The sequence below is a fragment of the Formica exsecta genome, unplaced genomic scaffold, assembly GCF_003651465.1.
Source record: "Formica exsecta isolate Colony F162 unplaced genomic scaffold, ASM365146v1 scaffold33, whole genome shotgun sequence".
Taxonomy (NCBI): domain Eukaryota; kingdom Metazoa; phylum Arthropoda; class Insecta; order Hymenoptera; family Formicidae; genus Formica; species Formica exsecta.
The window spans coordinates 1,433,118-1,456,905 of NW_021850553.1; the positions used below are offsets into that span (position 1 = coordinate 1,433,118).

The following is a 23,788-nucleotide window of genomic DNA, read 5'->3' on the forward strand; positions in this document are numbered from 1 at the left end:
TATAATAATAATAATTAACACTAAAACCTTATTATTTCATACTATATTGAGGTAATAAATTATATAATTTTTCTTCTACATATAAATATGCGTATATCCAATATCTGACAACACTATATTTCTAAAACGATTGGCGTGTTGGAGCAATAAAATATGGTATTTGAAAGGAAAGCGCGGTGAGCTATTACGATATCTAGCTGTTCGTTTATGCGACATGAGATGTGTGTAACGCAAACGTGAAATACAGTTGCAAGAAAGTAAATGCCAGAGAGATGGATAGGAGAAAACGGATGAGAAAAGATATGGATATATTGTAAAAGAGACGACGGAAGAGTGTATATTATGTGGGAGCTACGACGGGCGTCAGGCAAGCTTTTCCGCAGGCCTGTATTATTCTTTACTCAAAAGGAATTCTGTGACTGAAAGCCCTAAATATCAGGTCGCACAAATTGCATTCAGTGTTCGATGGGATTTAGCACACGACGCGTATGGAGTATCCAACAGTGTTGAGAGCGAGGATGACTTCTCTATCTCTCTTTTACACGGGTAAGACGAAAAATACATCTATCTATTTCGTACTACGTACGCTGCATCTTGTTGGATACCGGCAGAATTTTATTTCCAATTCGGGATCGGATTCGTATCGAGAATTTTGATACAAAAATTTCGTTAACGTATTCTGTGATTTTACGGATAAGAGAACTCTCAGACAGAGAATTGAGATAGCAGAAAGAATTATATAAAATTTATGTTAATTTTAGGAAGTATTTTTTAAAGAAAAAATTTTCTTTTTAAAAAAAGAATATTGAAATTTGTTGTTTTTAATTAAATTTATTATCTAAAAATTTTTCTAAATTTTTTTAGTTTTTTTACTACTTGCAAAGAAACATTTGGTTTATGCGTGTGTCTGTAATTTGATGACACAATATTTCACAATTGTTATAGTAATAGCGAATGTTACTCTTCATGCATATCTTTTTGTTTGCAAAAACGAAAGAAACACAAAATAATTTATTTAGAATACCGATATTATATTATTTAGGATATAAACTTTGCACTGTTGCATGAGTTTATAATTCAACGCGACATAATATATGTCCTCATTATAACAATATTACATATTTATTAAATAATGTAAATAAAAATCTCACATTTTCTTAATAAAGCAAAATTTATTATATTTATAATTAAATTTTTTATCTGAAAACGCAACGTGGTCAAATGAAAAATTAAAGAAGTGGGAATTTCAATTTTAGCTGATTCAAATACGACACTTTTGTTATTGCTTGATGCGATAGCGTGTAGAATTCCGTATTGTACGAGCAGATAATCTCTTCGAAAAGAACGTAAATCTCTGTACTTCATCAGTTCAGAAAAATATAAACTATTAGACACCGTACATTAAAATATTAGAAAACGAAGTAAAGACGATTCTCTGAACTATTTTCAATATAGAATGCGAAATGAAATAAGTTTTCACGTAATAATTTATGTATGCTATATACAGAAAAGTTTATAATATTATTTAAATTCATTCAGTTTTACTGAATAACCTTTAATCTCAATGAGCTATCTATTATATAGTAGTAATAATTTTTTTATAAATCGTACAATTTACGTATTTCGCACGATATTATTTTTAAACTCTACTATTTGCTAATATAAATTATAAAGAGATATAGTAATTTACATGTACAAATTTACACCAGAGGTAGGTTTTAATCCAATTTTCACGGTAAATTCGAATGCAGACAGCATCATTGCGTGGAATTTCGAAGCTACGCTTTACTATCATTGAATCATTCGATCCCCGTCAATCGCATATTAAATCAGTGTCCATCACTTTGGTGCATTTAGCGCGTGCAGCCGTTAATAGTCAGGCAATCTCTTGGTACGTGAACGGAACAATAAGTACGTCATGTCAACATGTGCCACAATTTCACGCTACTTGTTAGCATTTAATTATTTTATTTCAACAACTGCGGGTAATAACAACAATTTTATAAAACTTTGTAAAATAGAAAAGAGATAATACATAGCACATACGCACATATGTATATATAATAATGGCACTAAAAAGTAGTAAAAAATCTAAAAAAATTTATAAAAATATTTAGATAATAAATTTAATTAAAAACAACATAAATTGCAAAAAAAATTATAAAATTATCATGTGTGTGTGTGTGTGTGTATGAGACAATATATATTCTTAAAATATTAATTTTTATTGCTGCAAAATTATTTCGCACAGATAAATGCGTGAAATATCTTACATCCAAATATAGTACATGTACAATAGTCGTGGTGCAGTTGAGATACGAGTTATGAAATATTTCGACCGGTAACGATTAATCGCGGCTTCAAGTCGCTCGTGCAGAAATAACCGTCTTATAACCACAAAATAATTTATCGCGTTCACTCACCGCTCGTTAATTTATTTCACGTGACGGCAGAGAAAGCGCATCCTTCAAATTTCTATTGCATTATGCTCGTATCAAAGCGTTATAATTTTTGTAATAAAAAGATGTAAACAATAGCTATTTTCCTCCTCTCTCTTTCTTTGTCTTAATTTTTAAAAACTCTATCAATTATATCAAAATTCTAAATATGTAATATTAACGTCAAAGATGTTTAAACATTCACCGTTTTAAAGATTTTGGAAAATCAATTTTAATATCAGAAAAAAATTAAATGGTATAATAAATCAATATTGTTGTTATTAAAAATTATGATAAATTAAATAAAATTTTTTCAACCTTTTTTAAAAATAAATTTCTGTAAATTCTTCAAAAATTAAATTTGGCTACTGTCGTACTAAATTCTTCAATTAATATTTGCAATACATGTAATATCATTGTTATAATAGTAAATGTTGCACAGCAAATTTATGCAGCAACGTAATTTCCAAGTTTAACTCAATATCTTTGATATAATCAACATTATTGATCAGGGCAGCGATGTATTAAATAAACAAATGGCACAGTTATCAGTATATAGTATAAGCGATACATAATTTATTACACACGATATATGTTCCGTGATTTATATACATATATATATATATATATATATATATATATATATATATATATATATATCTCTTTTTATATATTAATATATATATATATATATATATATATATATATATATATATATATATATATATATATATATATATATATATATATATATATATATTATATATATATATATATGTATATATATGTAACTCTTTTCATATGATAACTCTTAAGTTTCGTTATATATCCAATAAGAAAATACTTCTCTCTAAGAATACTTTTTTATAAAAAAGATGTCATAATATCCTGTATCAGTCTTTATGCTATTATTACAGAGTAATATAATTCTATGCCTGTTGCATAAAATTAAAAAATGTTTCAGGCTATTTAACAAAGCCAAAACAATTAATTATTTTCTATTATTCTTAACATGAGAACTGCGAATGATTCCGATTAAAATGCGCTTGACTTCTTTCTTTTCCGTAAAAGCAACGAAAAATTATGAGAAGTATTTTTTGCGGGATAGAGTAAGTTTTTACCATAAGTAAGAATAAAGAAAAAAAATTCCGCGCTTCAAAATTTCTCAGAAAAGTTTCCTGGAGAGTAAGCTGGCAAACATAGTTTCATCCTATGCATATGTGTTACGACTTGCAGATAAATTTTCTTTGAATAAAATAGACCGATTTTTTAAAAAGAATATATCTTTAATTTTCTGCTCTTTTAAATGGAATCAGTATATTATCGTTGATGAGCAATGGCTTTTCAGTTATAAGTATAGCACTGCAAACAGTGAAATTTATATATATATATACACTTGATAATTCGCTTACTCGCATTTATCGAAAATCGTTATTGCAATTTTAATCGCTTATCGTAATTCCCTATAGTGAGACAGTGTGTACACACGTACAAAAGAGTGAGTAAGAAAGCGAGTATTACAGTACGTCGTGACAATATCGTAAAAATACATTTTCTTGAGTAAAAGAGAAAGACAGAGAGAGAGAGAGAGAGAGAGAGAGAGAGAGTCGTATTTTATTTTTACCTAAACAGAGTTGCTTCGGAATTGTAACGGCATGTAAACAACTGCTTAACGAGGGCTTGTATTATATGCGGACAACCTAATGGTGTCGACATGAAAGTTTCTCACAGGTTGTAACGTTGTAATGTTTATTGCCACCGAAGTGCTACCAGCAGTGGCAGAACACATATTCTACGAAGTAATGTAGTTTTCATCCCACTTATCCGATTGCTAATAAACGCGGCACAACCAAGGATCTCTCGAAATTAGAAGAAAATTTTAACATCAATATTTTATTTTTATTTCTATATTGCTAATAATTTTCCAAACAAATATTGTAAAAAATGTAGGAATGCACATTAAATAATCACAAAAAAAAAATACCGATAATCTCTATTGTATTATATACAAATCTTTTCGCGCGCGATTATTTGACGAAAGATAAAAAGTTTGTGAGCGTGCATTGCGCAGAATTAAAATATTCTATGTTCCCCGATATTATTGAATTCGATGATTTTCGTCCAACAATGATGTTGTATCATAATGAAATTGTTCCTAAAACATGGATTTCCGCTTTACTCTGTGACGTTTACCATGGTCGATACTATTGTAATATGGGTCTACTATGTCGAGCTCAACAGCCACTGTTATTGTAATACCTTGTATGCTACATCCTTCCCTCTAGCTCCCTTACCTTCCTCTCTCTAGAGTATTAGACATCGCCTGGGTGGTCTTACACGTTCAAGTCTGATACCAGCGACATGCCGTGCGCAAGTAGATTATACTTACACACCCGAAGGAGCGTACAAGTTTCACAAACTTTAACCGACTGCGATTATAAATTGTCGTCCTGCTCTTCCGGCTGGCTACGTTCCACGAAAAAGGAGTTTTATCGAGTTTCAAGATTCTAATTATTTATATGCTCTGCGTAAATAATAAATTGTCTTGCCAAGCATTGATTACTTCTTTTATGTATCTTTCACGTCAAACGCGTTTTACGCAAATAGCATAAAATACCGCGAAGTTTGATAGCATAAAATTTGCAATGTAAAACCAAGACCATGCTACGCTAGTAGTAAAAGCTCAATAGGCCATGATTGTGAATTATCGTCTTTTTGGAATTAGAGCACGAACTTGGAAAAAGAAAAGTAGGTACATTCTGCAAATTAAGTTTGCTTGAGTGAAACCTTCAAAGGGATACAATTTATAATCACAGCGCGACATCAGGTAATAATAACGCTTCATTTAACGGTTATAAAGCGGTTCTAAGAATCCTTTTATCGTCTTTGATACAAGAATGATTTTAGAAATTTTTCTTTTCGAAGCACAACCCGCGATTTTCTCGATTAATCTTACGGATGAAATGACATATCGCTGACATATAGAATGATAGATTCTGTAAGTTTATTTGTGACAAATTATACAATTGAGATCAGAATTTAAGACCATCTATAAATTAGATTGATATGAAATGTGTGTCAAGAGAGAGTATATTTTTTATTTCTTGGTTATCATTTAATAATTTACGTCGTCCAATTTTATATAATAAAGATTCAAGATGTATATAAATTTTTATACGAACATTTCAATAATATGATTATCTGAATACTTTCAATCCTAACTTGTGACTTCATAAAAATGCGCATATAACACGTGGAAGCGATACCAATATTACTTTTTCATCTCTCATTCGTGATATTGATATTGGCAGTATCGAATACTAGGCCTTCCTTCTTCCCTTTTTGCCGAAAGAAATCCGATTCACGGTGAAAGATTCATAAAAGCACACGTCTGATACGATATCTGCAGATTTTGTAGGCACGCTATTTAACGAAACGTTCGCGTTCTAGGTATTGCGAGATTTTGCGCATCGTTGAACCGGATCAAAAGACATCCTTAATGCAATTACATAACGTTTGCACGCTATCATAATATTTGCGAAGCATTCTTCTCGTTTCCATTCCGTTCGATTTCGGTTTTGCAAGACGCACGAACGTCGTCGCGACGAGAGATCGGAGAGAGATTTGCGATCACGTAAGAAGCAAAGTCATCTGACGCGACGCTCGACGCTGAGCTGACAAGAAATCCAACGGTCCCGCAAAAACAGATTTCGAGGAAATCCGAGCATAGTTGTGTCGTCAATAGGGCAAACCACCCGTTGCTGCTCCATTCCGTGCTTTGGCGCTCTCGTACCAAATTAGCTTTCAGATCGGGCAATTAACATCACGCCAGGCATGATGTCTGAGAGATGGGTAACTGAGATTTATCAAACGACAGTCTCTATATATTTCACGGATCTTTCTGACATGCGCGACATAATGAGAATGTTGCTGTAATTATTTCCTCGCGTAATGATCCCGTATTATTGTGCTAAAGTTAAATTCGTTTGTTCTAGTTGTATTTCCTGTATCATTTTCGAGAAATAATAATAAAAATTATGTTTTTAAGATAAAGATAGGCTTTTGTCTCCAATAAAACCTTTAAACAAAACGAGTGCAAACTCATCAGTGGTGTAAATTTACTATGTAATAATATAATTGAAAATTGCAAAATCAAACGCGGTAGACAAGCGAATGGTTATTCAATGGGGTAAGAACCCCTTTGCAATCGTCCATGCGTAATATTTGTTTATCGTGTTTTGCTTCCGTCTGGCTTGGATCTGTTTTCACCCCGATATGAGCAAGCATGAGGGAGAGTTGCAAATTCGTATAGGGTGCATCGCCACCCTCAAAGTATCCTCGATGACGGATCGCTGAAAACATTAATGAAAGGTTTCATCTGATATATAGCTGCCTTCTGTTATAATCACGCGTTTAAAAATTTCTGATTAAAATTACACACATCATAAGTTGTGAATAATTACATCTCTATGTACGTAAACACTTAAAACACATATTTATAGTATATCCGAAAATCCGCTTACTTTATATACCATAAATATCGCAGGCATATATACATATATTTACACTATATATGTATACCTATTTCGATAATGCATATAAAGTGTATTGATCACAATAATAAATTAAGGTGTAGAAATAATGTAACATATAATTCCATTTTAAATATTACGTTCACTGATTTTAATCAATGAATTATATTTACCGATAGATGCAATGAATTATACTGACATAGAAGATGATTGGATCATCATGTTTAGATTACAATTATTTGAAAGGTGCGCGAATATTATTACGATATATAATAATATTATCAAATGTATTCACATATTTGCGTGATGAAAACAATATCATTTGTTTGTATATCATAATCGCATATGAAAAGTTTTGCTTCTTTTGTAGAATTTATATATTGTATCCTAACGATCTAAGTTTTAATAAACTCAGAAACATGGGGGGGGGGGGCACTCTGTTCGTACACGTAATATTCATTCTTCTTTGCGACTGCTCGAGAGAAGTCTCGAATTTCGAACGTAGTCGCGCGTTTGATGATGCTTGAATGCAAGTTTAATGTAGAATTTGCTAAGAGAGCGAGCGCGCCGGTCATTCGCGGTGGTTGCGAGCCATTGAAAATCAGTCACCTCATTCAGTCGGGAACATCGTGACGAAACTCGAGGAAAATCAATAGAGCCGGCCGGCTCCGACGAAATACAACGCCGACTGTGCGATGCAGTCCGCGACGATATCGTGCGCGCGGATATAGATAGGTGCAACATAAATAAAAATGATTTTTGATGCATTACAATTGACACCGATAACTCGGAGAGATCGCACAATTTTTTAATAAGCGTAAACGCCGCGAAACAGAGTACTCATGGAGATTTGTCTTCCGTTTGATTCTGTATAAAAATTAAAACATATGGCTTTGTGTGGTCAACTATTCCACACGGCGACAAGCGGTACCAAATCGAACATTGAATTTTATAAAGAAAAATCGATAATCTTTTGATGCGTCGCCCAATATCGTTTGTGTCTAACACAATGCACAATATTATAAATATAAATAAAAGAGCTAAAACCGTAACGTTAAAGTTTAGACACACACACACACACACACATCTAGTAAAATAAAAAAGATATTTATAGTACTGGAAGAAAAGAATGAGAAATAAATGGAAATAATGGAAAACATTTTGTATAAATAATTAAAATTTAAGTTTACTCCAAAACATTTTGCATCATAAATTAGAGACCCTGTATATTATCGTAAAGTATCCTTGTCACGTTCCTTGTTAAAGAGTAACATTACATAAAGATACGATATTGCCTTTATTGGCATTGCAAACTGCTGTATCATTAATGAGTGAAAATGATTATTAACAGATGATTCTTCCGCTTCTCGTATAAAGCAAAAAAATTAAATAATTAAGAGTTTAATTCCTATCGCTTAATCCTTTTGTCTGTCACGATTTGATCCGTGTACGCGACCGTTTTTAAGCCGATTTCTGGGAATAAATTCCTTTAATTAAAAGTCTCATTAATAATTGGAAATGTTAATTGACGGTTTTATTACCGCAGTATAAGTGTAGAGTAACAGTAAATCGATTGGGGCAATATATTTTTACCGCATGCAAATATACTTTTACCTGCCATATAATACCCGAATTATTTACTAAGTTTAGTAGAAACGTCTCTATATCCACTTTTTATTTCTACAATTCTGAAAAGTGTCTTACATTGTTATGTTTAATAATGTTCTAATAAGTTATGCTTGATAGTAATCTAATTTATTGAAAATTTGATAATACATTTAAATATCTAATATATATATTTGTGGAACAATCAAAAATATTATTTGCCTATCGATTGATTTAATAAGACAATATTTTTAAAATATAACTAGAGATAATAGAGATAATATTCTGCATCAATAGGTTGCTGATATAAAAGCATTTTCATTAGAATGTCGCACAGCGATTCGTCGTATCAAGAGCTGTTGATATCAAATGTAACAAACTTTCAAGTTTGCATTTGCCAAGAAATCGCGAAGGGTATTAACAAATAAATTATGCACACGATATTTAGCTAACTTCACGAGTCGGACTGACTTGTAGTTTTTTATATCAAAGTATAAAATAATCCATAAAATTTGTCGTAAATTGAAAGCAAAGCACCATTATGAAAGACATAGAGATATTTAATTAATTTTGAATTAATCTTTGCCAGTAAGTATATAAATGATTCCGTGATATAACAAGTTGTATATATTTTATCCTATATTAACCCTAAATCAAGGCAGACATTTTTTACTTCGGAAAAAATTACGCGTGTGATTTCATATTCCGTTGAAAAAGATTGAAATATTTTATTATTATTATTATTATTCCCTTCTTTTCATTCAGAATATTGATGTTATTTGAAAAAGAATATCTGAATAAAAATATTATTTAAAAAATAGTCAAAAAAATAGAAAAAATAAAATTTTTCTTACACAATTAAACAAAAAATATACTCATTTCATGTTAACCAACATATGTATTCCGCACATGCACGAATGATCGCAAAAAACGTGATATATTTTGCAAATTTATTTATTTAATTACTATAGCTATACTATATTTTTTTTTATAACAGACAGTAGTATAAATCATCAACAATTTTGCAATTGCCAGTACCAGCCCATCATGAGTTATTAGTGGTACGCGACTATGTCTGGAAAACAAACTCTCTCTTTGTGATTTTCATTTTTTTTAAATAAAAAATCGAGAATAATTTTTTGAAAAATATTTGTAGAAGAGGAATTGTATATCCTGGTATGCCTATGTATAAACAATAGTAAAAGAACGTGTTTAAAATTGAATTTGATTCCAAATTAATTAGTTATTCATTGTTAATTTATATAATTTGCATTTTATTATAAACTTATCTTAAATAATATTAATATAATATTTATTTATATATATACAGGGTGTCCATTCATAAATGTCCGAGCAAATATCTCACAACTGATTAAATATCTCACAACTGATTGAAGTTACAAGAAAGTTTAATAAAAGAAATTAGCACAGTTTTTAGTTCGCAATAAAGCGCATGTAAAAAAATTTTTTTACTCGTATCCTTTTCAAGTAATGAAGATCACCATCGTCTTTTTTGATGGGGCCCCCTATTTTTTATTGCATATTCTTATGGCCCTTCCTGAGATCTTTTCAAAACACTATAATAAAGTATTTTTTCATTAAGTATTTTTCGAGTTATTTTATATCTTAATCTGACATATTTTGATATAAAATACATATTTTGTGCATCATGTATTTTATATCAAAATATGTCAGATTAAGATATAAAATAACTAGAAAAGTACTTAAACAAAAAATACTTTATTATAGTGTTTTGAAAAGGTCTTAAGAAAGACCATAAGAATATGCAATAAAAAATAGGGGTTCCGTTGGAAAAAACGATGGTGACCTTCATAACTTGAAAAAGATACAAGCACAAAAATTTTTTTACATGCGCTTTATTGCGGACTAAAAACTGTGCTAATTTCTTTTATCAAACTTTCTTGTAACTTCAATCAGTTGTGAGATATTTGCTCAGACATTTATGGACGGATACTCTGTATATAGATTTTGCATAAAATAGATTTTTAATTTATAGATTTTAAACATGAGAAAAAAATAATATAGAAATTTTCAGAATTATACAGATCTTTAATAAAACAATTATTTTGAAATCTTTTCGAGTGTTATTTTGATGTGTATAAAATAAATTCAGATCGTACTTCAATCGAGATATTTATAATCCAATATCTGTTGTTTCTTTAATGCGAATTCATTTGCGTCTAGATGAAATAACAATTGTGTTTTCAAACAATACTTTAGACAAACAATAATAAACTCGTTTTTGTATTTTTTTATTCGTATATCGCGCTGTTATTGCTTATTATTATGTCGCATAAAAGCGGTTTTTCCGTTGCCATGTAACAGCAAGTACATACATATGTAATTTTCGCGATAAATAAATAAATAAGTAAATAAATATATATATATATACATGTATATATATGTATATATATTGTATATTTGTACATATATTTGTGATCAGAAATTTTTGATTTTATTAAACATTAATATAATTATAACAAAAAATTTCAAACAGGTTTTTACAAGCAAACATTATTGTTTACCCGGCAAACCACGAAACCCGTCGCTTTTTCTTAATTATGAAATTTTATAGAACTAATTGCATTTGTAAAATCACATATTATATTTTGTGAAATTACATCATACTATAACTTTTTTTTTTGGTTTCAATCTATTTCATTAAATTTTGGGCGTTATCTTCCGATATTATGGCAAATAAATTTTCGCTATTTAATTAGTTTTATAATGTAATAATTATTTTTGCAGATAATATAAATAATTCAACATATTTTCATCGTACTGTGTACATTTTCTACAATTAATATTATTTTTATATCTTAATCTTTTTGTATTAGATATTATATTCGTATTAAATATTCCTTTTGACATTTTCCTCAAACGAGCCTGTGCGTACTGCGTTGCGCGCAGAGAAAAAATATCAGATCACGCATTCTGTGTTGAATCGCGCCAATCGATTTGAAAAGAGCAACCGACTGTATTCGGGCAATTTTCCGGACGTTCACAGGGCGAAAACCGCCGGGCGTGCACGTCACAAAGTTCAAAATGTATAGAGCGTGCTGTCATGGAACGGCACTGACGAAATAAGCGGACAGGTGCGGACGACTGGCCGATAACCCGATGACCCAGATACCTTCGATGATATTGATCAGCCATCGAATGTCTATGCAACCGCAAATGTCAAACGCGTCGGCACCTCGTACATCTTCCCTTCTTCCCCTTACCCGACCGTCGTCCGACCTTTTGTTTTCGCTCTCCCTCTCCCTCTCTATCTCTCTCTCTCTTTCTCTCTCTGTTATTACTTGATCTTGTATCTTTCATACTTACCCGACCTCGCCTGCCTGCCACGCGCGATGTCCTTTTCCGTTACCCTCCGCGACAAAATTGGATTTATGGCTTTATTTTCCTCCTTTGTGGACAACGTTTATCGGCAGATTGCACGCCAAAAAAGCGCTGCTCCGTTATTACGGCGAAATAATGGAGTCCGTAGTCACCTTCACGTCGTAAGCGGAAAAAACCTTAACACATATACGGTATTTTGTAATATTCTGATATCTGCGAAAAGAGCTATGTTTCTTGTTGAAAATTGTTTAACATGATATCTTTATTAAAATATCGACGCGTTATATATTGATAATTATAATTTAAATCGAATTATTAAAGTATTGTTAAAATAGAATCTATACTTGAAATCGATTCAAAATGATTATTTCCCTCTCTCTCTCTCTCTCTCTTTCGTTCTCTATTTTTACATACTTGTAAAGAGCAATTCGATAAAACAAGTTTAATCGGCTACAGTATATGAAATCTATAAAAATCTCTGAATATTTTTGTTAAAAATCGTTACAGTTTTCGACAAGAGATCTTGCGTGCGTTAAACGCGCCATATTTAGAGAGTATTAATATTTATATCAGCATTGGGCATAACATATACTTTTCATATTTTCATACATTTTTACTCCTCTTTCGTTCTTTACTTCAATTGTACATGATGCCTATTTTTCTTTTTAAGCACAAAAATAATAATAAAGTACAAAAAGTTACGAAAATAGACGTATTAAACAATTAAATAAACGATAATTTACCACTAGCCTTCCGTGCTGTCTAATGTATCTGCGTACGTATGAATACCGCCGCGACAAGTTCATACGAATTGAGGCGAAAAGACCCGAAGGCAACCGACCGATGACGGTGACATATGGCGGCAAGGTCAGATTGCTACTACGCGCGCTCTTTCTTTACCTGTTGCGTATGACAACATACGCGTGTGCGATTGTTTGATTCGCTCGGAGATACGTAAAAGTAAGAATTTAACGCAGGCTATTACACGTTGTTCGTATAAGTATTTCAAAGGAGAGTGTATTTCGGTGTTTAAAGTGTGAAATGGTTATATTACGTACGCGCATTTATCACTCGTGCATAGTATAACCTAAAATTGAACCTGGGGAGTGAAGTTGACGCCGGTGCGCGCCAAATATCATAATTACGAAATGTGGCGGTACCAGTTGCATCGTCACTAACAATAAGCTACTGTTATTGTCGTCGCTAAATCGACTTTTTTCGGTGAGTATTCTCATATCAGAATAAAAATTATCTAACGCTTGTTTAAGTATCTATAAGACTTGATTAATATTAATGTTTTTTTTTTTTATCAACTAAGTTTCTTATATCATAGTTAAATCTTTAAAAATTGCTGAATTACAATTTTCGTGTCTGTTTCCAATTTTATGATGCATTATATAAGAAAATTGGAATGAATAGAAACTTTATTTTGTTATTTATTGGGTTTTATTTTTGACAGCAGGCTAATGAATTATGCACATTATTTACTGTAATAACTGTGCCATATGTGAGAACTATCAATAGTTTGGAATATATATTTGGCATTGAAAATTTTGCAATATTTAATATTTGAATATGGAAGATTATCTTTCTGCTGAGCTTACAGCCACTTGCGCTGTACTTGGATACTTTGACGGAACTGATTACCACTTAGACAAAAATTGTTTAGGTGAAGATATCTACTTTGTGTATATATTTCTAAATATAAACGAGAAAAAGTAATTAATTAAATATAATTAATCTCTTGACACAGATGTTATAAAAGATCTTATCAGATATCTTAGAAGAGATGATGATACACATACTATCAGACGTTTTCTTGGTCGAACAAAATTATTACAAACAGATCTTGTAAAGATTTTTATACATCATGTTAAATATACTGAACTCTGGGATGTTTTATTACGGTATGTAATATTAATTATCAGCTAAAAAACATATTGTGCATGAAAAAGATTGTACAATTTTTTTTGCAGGCGTAACTAAATTTTGTTATTTTTTTTCTGTGTAATAGATTACTTATTAATTTAACAAGTTCCACATTTGTAATTTACAATGAGCAGATACCAACTGAAAAAACAATGTATAGTTTATACCAACAAATAAATTCACATTTACAAGAATATAAGGCAGCATTAACCGATGAAAATGTGTGGTTAACAGTAGCTGGACGGTTGGGAATATTACTTAATATTGTGAGTGGCAAAAATCTTTGTGCTCTGATCAGTATGTGCGTGTATATGTGTATGTGTATGTGCGCACACCAGCTATAGAATAATTCTTATTTTATAGGATAGTACGGAAAGGGGGGAGGAAAATGAATTAACAATTGAAAGAATACTTGTTTTTATTAGAAATGTATTGCAAGTACCACCTAATGATAATGATAAAAGAGGTGATAATGATGCTACTGTTCATGATGAGGTGCGATATTACTATATTAAAATAAATCTTTTGCATTTTTGGAAACACAGCATAGCATATTGAATATTATTTTGAGTGACAATAAAAAGTTCTTTTTTATAGATATTATTTGCGTTTCATGCGTCAGATATAGTGGATATACTGTTGTTTATTGTCAGTAATAATAAGGAACAACAATATCACATGCAAATTTTGGAGGTATATAAAATTATGAATTACATTTATTCTTTTTATTTTCATATTTGAGGATAATTATGGGAATAATACTGTATGTTATTTAGAATAATTTATTATCCGTAAATAAAAAACAGTATTATTTTTTTATATATTTGGTTAGATTATATCTTTGATGTTACGTGAGCAAAATGCAAGCCAACTGGCTGCATCTGGTTTGCAACGCAGTACTGCTGAAAAAGAAAATGACGAGGCTAAACTTGTAGCATTACGAAAAAAGGAATTACACGAAAAGATAGACAAAATAAAAAAATATGCTGGATCTAGGTGAGTTTATATCATACATTTACTAATAAGATTATTATATCAATTGATGAGAGAGAGAGAGAGAGAGAGAGAGAGAGAGAGAGAGAGAGGGAGAAATTATTAATAAAATTGTAAGATATTAATAAATCTGTGATAAACATCCAATCATGTGCAAATTAAAAAGGGAAGGATCGTTATTATACCTAAATTAGTCTCTGACAAATTAAAAAATGTCGGTAAAATATCTAACAATAAGATATAAAGTGACGTTTCTCTAAGTAACATAAACGTTTAAAATAAATGTACAAAAAAATACAAAATTTACTTGAATGATTGAAAAGATTCATCCGGATTCAATTGCTTTCAAAATTAAAATGATTTTCTAAACATCTATTCTATTTATAGATATTTTATTCGATATCAGCGTACGGAACGCCGTATGTAATGAGGGCTAAGTACTTTATTCATACATGTTTATTCATACGTTAGCCATATTATTCGGTGTTATGAAAAACGGGAAATGTACTTTCATGAATAGCTACCGCATAATTATCGTTTTAATGAGCGGCTTAAAAGCTCGCGATCGTAAAAATGGGATGACTAAAAGGCACCGATTGCTACTTGACGGACGCCTTTGGGAATTTTCGCAACGGCATGGCGGTGCGATACGCATATAATGAATATGACCTAGTTTTTAAAACAGGACTACCCGAAGCATGAATAGAAGCTTTTATCCACTTGTTGGAGAGAAGCGAGCCATATTCTTGTAACGAGCGCGCGTTCCAGAAGCCCGTGGATGCGCGCATCCCTCCCGTCTTTGCGAAAGGCTTTTTACGACTTGAAAGGGAATGTGCGATGAAAAGATCCCTTCGCCTTCCTCGTGTTTCCTATCGATCGATGGAAAGATAATTTGATCGGAAAACGATAAAGCAGCGCCTAGCTGTGTCACGAACATAGATCTTCTTTTGATAGCAACAAGTAAATATAGTAACGAAATTGGATGGCTGTGTCGTATATGCACTTATCGTGATACACAATGTTATATATACTTATATATATAATTTTGGCTTTTAAATTATTTTTATAAGAATTATTTTATTTGAAAAAATTATTGCTTTTGGAAATTACAACTTTTTTTCTAAATTGAAATTCAAGAAATTGATTAGTAGAAATAATAAATTATCAAGCATTTTAATTTTTTTGTGATGGGGTGCTCGCTTTAACAAACTCTTCGGAAAGTTAATTGCTTGTCTAAAAAATATTTGGAGGAAGGTGATGGAACTAAGTTTCTTGCAAAAAAGTAAGAGAAAATGGATTGGGGGGATGCGCGTCTTCGTCATTTAGGAAATATCTGTTCTTGACAACTGCCTTTTATTCCATTGATTGGATTTTCGGGAGTCATGGTTGAAATTGAATTTGAATGATGTACTCCTTTTTTTAGTAGCATTAGAGGCCAGCATATTATTTTAACTTTGCAATATGTGCATATATAGAGGCCGAAGGGGAGAGCGAAATCAAGACAAATTTAATTTTTGTTTCCCGATATTTTGTATGTCCTAAGATGTTACATTTGTATTTCTTTGAAAAATACTTTTGCGCAAAAATAGATTTAATCTCTGAAATTATATGTTCTCTTACTCAATTAATTAGACATTCACGATTTGGCGGTACTTACATTGTGCGGAATATGAAAGCAACCGGAGAAAACCAAATGATATGTCATAAACCGTATCAAAAAATCGAAACCTTGGAATTTGGTCACAATAAGGTAAATTTTGCAAAATCAATTAGTAATGCATGATCTTTCTTCACTTTCTTATGATATCCAAAAACATCTAATTGTAGAAATAGTTTCAATCTTGTGTTGTATGAATTATATGAAGAGGAATCAGTAAATAAATAATTAGAAAGTACATATCTTTTATAACAGAAAAGAGTGAAGCGACGTAAAGACAAAATGGGCGTACAGGACGCTAAAGTGGAACGTACATCTATTCTCAGTGTACGACTTTTTCTGAAAGAATTTTGTGTAGAGTTTCTTAGTGGAGCATACAATCCCGTAATGAAATTCGCTAGATCTTGTATTATCAACGTTACTCACAGCGAAGCATCTGAAACGACTTCCTATCTGTGGGCTTTGCGTTTTTTTATGGAATTCAATCGCCATTACAAGTTTGAAGTGAAATATGTGAGGTAAACCTTGGTACTTTTCAACTTTCTTATAACAAAATCCACATTGTTGCCGAGTGCATACCCCGCTAAAAGACAGAAAGCAAGACAGTTTCCGAACTCGTTTTACGCATCGTCGCTTTCTTTTGGATCTTGTGTCTAGAAAGAATTCTAAAAAATTTCTTTAACATCTGTGTGCGAATCTAAATCCAATTTTACAACATGAAGTAATTTTTATAATTATTTTAAACGTGAAAATTATTAAATAGCCAATGTAGGGTTTTGCAGAATGTATTAATGTTTGCCCGATGTCAATGGTATATCAACATTCAATTATTTTCTTTTATACTAGATGAAATTGTACGAGATGATAGTTAGTGAAAGTTATTTTATATATTTACACATATTTCTCGTTTAAACAATATATAGTACATTTGAATTATTTTTATGATTCGGATTTTATTTACCATCCAAATTTTATTTACGATTCATTATTTGTGGAGTACCGGGCAGCAACGTATACGATGTATATGTTTCTGTATTTCTATCTGATTTAGTTTTAATGATAGAATGTTTGATTTATATTGATCCTTTTCATAATCGCAAGCATGTAAAAGAGATTGTACCAATTTTATATATTTTTTGTATAAGTTTAAACTATTTTTTTGTATTATTAATAATCATCAAGTGTAATTTATTATTTATTTTACTTTATTACTTATTGATCCATTGATTTATGGATTTTAGCGAAACAATATCCACAGAAGTGTTTTATTTAGTACAAAGGCAAATGGAACAATATTACGAGATGATGATAACCGATAAGAAGAAGATACCGCTTTGGTCTCGTAGATTGCATTTAGCATTAAAAGCATATCAGGTAGGAAATTGTATGCAAAATCAGTATTGCATGGTGAATATCTAGAAAAGTTGACGAAAATATATTTCACATTTTAGGAACTTCTTAATACTCTTATGGTAATGGATAAGAGTATAGATTACGGTGTTAGGGAATCCAGCAAAATAATTAAAAGCAACATCTTTTATGTCCCGGAATATCGGGAAACGATACTCTCTCAGCTTTTGTGCTTTGACGAAACTAAAATGTCACGGTAAGTGAATAGAACCTTATCCAGAAAATTTTGGAAGGGAGAATGATTAATAAAAATTATCTTAAAAACTGAAAAAACATAAATTGTGCATCTCGCTATAGCTTTTAGTTTACAATCGGCAATCATTCGATGTATTTAATTCAGTAGAATAAACCGCGAATCTGTCGTGAATTTTTAGTAGGCCGTAATAAAAATAATGCAGGTATCGCGAAAAGTTACGCGACGCGTCGCCGAACAATCGCGTCTGTACCGGGCGAATCCACGTCGCGTCTCGTGGAGAGAGAAAGAACTCTTTACCGAAAGTTTTATCTACCGCAGACAGATTGATTCACTTTCGGATCAATCGGTTCGACCAGCCAGGAAGCCACTCTGGCTCCCTCCGACGCCATTTCGACTATTTCTCTTCTTCGGCTGGGTCTCTCTTCGCTAGCTTTTCGTACACACCCGTCCCGTTTCTTCCTCCCTTCTGCGCGATTCCTTGGCGGAATAAACAACTTTTATCGACCTTCCGGTCGGCGAAATGGGAAAAGGCGGTGGGCGTTCAACTTGCTACGAGTTTGACGGGTTTTGCGCGGATTTCCACGACGGAAATGTAAGGGCGGCGCGACGTACCGCAATGCCACGTTGCTGCTACTTTGACGTTATACGGCAACGACGAAAACAGGACGACGTCAAACTTTAGTTTTCATAGTAGTAACATTACCGAAACTAAATTGACAAATTAATGCACGGGTAGCGAGATTGAATTAATTTCTTGTCACAAGGAAGGAGAAGGCGGTTTAAGTTGATCGTTATTCTTGTAATTATAAACATAAAATAACATAATTGATTTCTTGTCACAAGGAGAGAAGGAGAAGGCGGTTTAAGTTGATCGTTATTCTTGTAATTATAAACATAAAATAACATAATTATATAAATATACGCGTCTTTTTAGGCAGTACTTAGTGGACCTTATAACGACTGTTCACATATTTTTGAAAATGCTCGAACATTTTTGCCAGAAAGGCCAACGGCACCTCGTGGTTCAACAAACGCAGCTAAAGCGAAAAAAGGCTAAAAAACGAAAAAGTAAGATTTATTTATATAATGATGATTCAGAAAAATGGTTAAAATAATATAAATTAAATTTGATATGCAAAAACTTGTTTAAACAGAGCCTGCTCATCAGGAGAATGTAATTCCGGCTCCTACTTTGGAAGAACGTTGGGACATTATTAGTCCTGAATTATCTGCTGTAATGCGAGATGCTGTCATACCAGAAGTGATACCATTTGACGCAACCTTAGATACGCCTATTGACGATCAGAAGTACGTAGCTTTATATGATTGAATTAATTAAAATAATTTACTTTTCTCAAATATTTATGTTATTATTGATGTTTTTGAAATACAATTGAAATTACGCGTCTAAGTTTTAGTTTCTGTTTTGACTTATAGATCAGATGCCATGAAGAAAATACAGAAATTAATGCGGCAAAAGAACTTAGAACAGGCGCTTGGTCTCTTACGTGCAGCAAGGTAAGATACTTGTTTGTTTTAAAAAGCGATTACCGGAAAGTAACTCGTCATGAAACTTTTTATGCCGAAGCGTTTGTATTTTAAGAATCAATTTTACACTTAAACTGTCATCATGCAATGTAACGAAATTTTAACAAGCAGTTCTAATTTTCTTGCTGCTTTATTGTAATAAAGTATACTAGAAATTATTTGGATGCTTTTGTTGTAATAAAAAATTACGTGTAATTTTTCGTTTATAACGTTATAATTTAATACATCGTGGTGAATTAATATATGAAAATTTTATTGATTCTGTGTCGCGATAAAAGACCATTTTTATATAGTGTGTTTTTGTATAGTGACCTGTATTTACATTTTTCAGTATTTAATTTTTAATTTATATAATTTATATAATTTATATAATTTTTTATATGATTAATATAAAGACACCTTTATCTGTTTATCTTTTCACATATTTGTTGCAATATTTATATAGCAGAGTATAATATATTTTCCGACGACACTGGAGATAATCTCATGATAAGACCGACATTAATTATGGAAGTTTTGAAAACTTTATTTTTATAAGTTAAAATGCATTACGTTAGGGTTGAATAGCCGGTAAGAACTGGAATCTATTTGTAAACTCGAATTTTTTATGCGCGCTTTGAGCTAAAAAAGTTATAATACACGCAAAATATATAATCTTACGAGATATTAATACAGACAGTTTTTAATTATGTAATAAAATTATAATTTGATACATTCTTTTTTTTACATATAATATATGATGTAACGCGATATATATAAAATAAGCTTCTCATAATTAGATTATCTCCACTTAAAAAATTAAAAGCGTCTTTAAAAACTTTGACAAAGAAAATCTTAATGAAGAATATTATATAATTGTCTCGCAACTCTTATTAGGGATTATTTTACTACAATTCTGGTAATATATATTAATTACACGTATTGACTTGTTGGAAATTTTTTCGGTTTTGTGCACCAACCAGTCATACGGCCAATTAACTGGCGAAAAGCCAGGCGTTTGCACTGCGGCGGATATTTACATTACATTAAATCTGAAAGGGATCTGCCGCGCTCTCTTGTAACGCGCGTCGGTATACACCGGTTCACCGAGGTGAACGGGTACCCAACCAACTCTTTGAAGTGTTCCAGCTCTAAATGTGCCTATGAGTCATGTCCCTCCGTCAACTTGTTTCTGCGTTCCACCTCGTCAAACCTTCTCGCTCTAAGGCTTAATCGCCGCTTCAATGCTTCCGCGAGATTCGATACACCCTCGTCGACGTGTAAATAGATTTCTCTTTACGTCTCTTCGTCTCAAAGCTTTTTCGCCTTTACGTTGAACACAAATGCGCATACATATCTCGTGAACGTTTCAAGCTCTATTTTTTTAATAAAAAATTTTAATAAAAAATTTTTTTAATAAAAAAATTTTTTTAATAAAAATTTGCAAATACTATTGAAGAATAACGTTTATAATTTGAAACGAGAGCTTGTCAAACTCGAACATTATGTCGAAAATAATGTCGTCGTTCCACTATAAAATATAATTTCAACTGAAAATACACGATCCGTAACGTTACTAATCTTTAACTTTATTAGTTCTGTCAGATTAGAGTGCCATGATATAACCGCGGGGATAGAAGAGCCGTTTTTATCGTCGCTGTCTTCTTCTATCATAAAGCTATGAAATTATAGTCCTTCCCGTGATTTTTCTTTACGCGGTATCGTCGCTGCGAACTACTTTGGGAGATTGTACGTAATATTCCATCGTCCATTTTACGGTGGGGAGTAATGTTTACTATGACCGGTACACAATGGGAGTCTGCAAGATCATGCCGACCTTGTGCACACAAGGGGATAAAAGTAGCAGACTATTGACTACGTCGTATATAGACTATGTCTGGGCCTAGACAATATTATTAATAAGACATTTACGGTAATACGTAGGTATGTAAGTCAAACAGTCTAATATTTCATCCTTTTCGCGTACACGTCTTGGTTTCTCGGTTACGGATAGTGCTTCTGGTAATCGTGTTTCGTTTGCCTAGCAAATACTCCGTCGTCTGGCTACTAATTTTAACCCCCTAATTTTCCACTTGCACCGTCTGCGTTCCTTACAGTGATTTTAATTTTCAAAGATTACATAATTTAAAAAAATACAGAGGATGATTACGAAGAAAAAAATTGCGTTGATTTATCCTTTTTTTTTTCTTTGTTTCTTATGTGGATAAGTAGTGCAGTAATGATTTTATCGCTCGCGAAAAAAAATCGTTTTAGTTTTCCTTTTGCTTTTGTATTTATTTTGAGATATCGATTTGTGATTATTTTACAGAAACAGATTTTTAGATTTATTCACGGGAATATTGAAAATATAGATTGTTTATAAGACGATTATTAAATTTTTTTTACATTATGTACTAGACTAAAAGAATGGTAAAGAAAATGAAAATAATTGCAGTTCTTAAAAAAAGAATTACAAGTAGCGCGCGACAGCATATCTATATTTTTAAAGAACTTTTTCGCGACAATTTAATATTTAAAATCACGAAGGCTGATTTATCACTTTGTCAAGCATGAGAATGAACGTGTCAAAATTATCCATTTCGTGTCTGGCAAAGCGGTATCGGCTTGTATGTCGGAACGTTGAGTCGAGAGACGACGGTGGTGACGACGACGCCGACGACGACGATGACGACGACGACGACGACGACGACGACGGGCACAGCGCGTCTGAGAGATTCCATTGTCACGGAACTTGAAATCGGGGGATAATGGGAATTGTATGCTGCTGAATTTCTATTCAGGCAGCCAGCAGCCGCGCCATACGAGCCACTTCTTCCGCTCGGGGGACAGCAGCCTTCCTCTTTTTTTGCGTTTTCACCCTCGCGTTTGCTTATTGGATTCATCTCTAGTGGGGAAAATTTCGGAAAGCTTTCTAAGGTGAATTAGACTTCCTTGACCCGCAATTCTGAAACGCTCTATAGTCGAGACATAAAATGATTAAACCACATTTCTTAAATAGAATCTAGAAATAGAAATTAAAAGTGATTAAAGAATGGATGTTTTTTTATAAATCGAGCTTTGATTATGCAAATCGATAAACTATCGAGAAATTATTCATTTAATTTTAAGTAAACATTACTTGAATACAATTTTTAATCCAGCCTTAACTAAGCATTGTTTAATTTGATATATTTAAAAGTATTATATTAAGTCAAATGATTTTGTTTGATATTCTTTCAATCTAACGATTTTTGCCTTAGATTCAAGAGAGAAATTTGTTTCTAACGGAGAAAATTCATTTTACATACGGTAGTTGCAACTCATCCGATGTATGGATTACGTTTCTGCTCGAGTGTAAACGGGGACAGATCATGTCCGGACTTGGATCCGATCGGAATCGTATATTGTAAAACGTACGAATGTGTGTTGCGTGTATACGCATAAAACGAAACACATTGTAGGTTCATATGCGCGTGTCTGCGTTAGAACCGTCCATACGTTTCGCTTTTATATGGTAGAATTGCAACTAAGTGCGATTTCGTGTCAAGTGACCAAATCCAATTCTCGGATTTTAATGCGACTCCGGCGCTATTAGGATGATATAAAGTAAGAATGATTTTTATTATCAATCGTGTGCGGCTACAATGAAATGAAGTAGAAAAGATTTTCATCGTCATTGTTGTTTTTACGACTGAGAGACTATGGCTATATCGTAAAAGTATATTGATGGACAAATTCATTATGGTAATATTATAATTTTTATTGTATTTTATATATTTTCCATCGCGATTCTTTGGCGTTTGAATGTTGGGTACTATATATTCTCAATTATAAAATTTAAATTTTTTTGTTTTACGATAGTTTTTTGTAGTTGCAAATTTAGAGAGAAGTAAAAATTATTTTTATGTAAGATATAAAACCAGAAAATTTTTTCAAATTTAATTATATGTGAATTGAAATATGTATTTAAAAATGGAGTAAATTGAGTGTGTAAAAATCAATTTACCACGGTTTATACAAATACTTATTAATAAACAGATATTTTATATTTCAACAATACATACATATTTAAAAATAGATAAAAATATATGTTTAAATTTTTTGTAGAATTTGAAGTTTTCAAATAATGGTTCTTAAT

General features: G+C 31.8%; 1 protein-coding gene across 1 annotated transcript in view; it reads left to right on the top strand.

Annotated features, from left to right (window-relative positions):
• The first annotated feature begins 12,795 nt into the window (after window positions 1–12,795).
• Window positions 12,796–23,788, top strand: part of LOC115238207 (protein timeless homolog) — a 114,979-nt gene continuing 103,986 nt past the window's right edge. Inside the window, 14 exon segments of the mRNA XM_029811813.1 lie at window positions 12,796–13,159; window positions 13,398–13,607; window positions 13,692–13,845; window positions 13,953–14,133; window positions 14,231–14,362; window positions 14,465–14,560; window positions 14,700–14,863; window positions 16,493–16,610; window positions 16,773–17,035; window positions 17,759–17,891; window positions 17,969–18,123; window positions 19,058–19,191; window positions 19,278–19,431; window positions 19,561–19,641. Coding sequence (XP_029667673.1) covers window positions 13,514–13,607; window positions 13,692–13,845; window positions 13,953–14,133; window positions 14,231–14,362; window positions 14,465–14,560; window positions 14,700–14,863; window positions 16,493–16,610; window positions 16,773–17,035; window positions 17,759–17,891; window positions 17,969–18,123; window positions 19,058–19,191; window positions 19,278–19,431; window positions 19,561–19,641 — 1,859 coding nt within the window. The 5' untranslated portion in view covers window positions 12,796–13,159; window positions 13,398–13,513.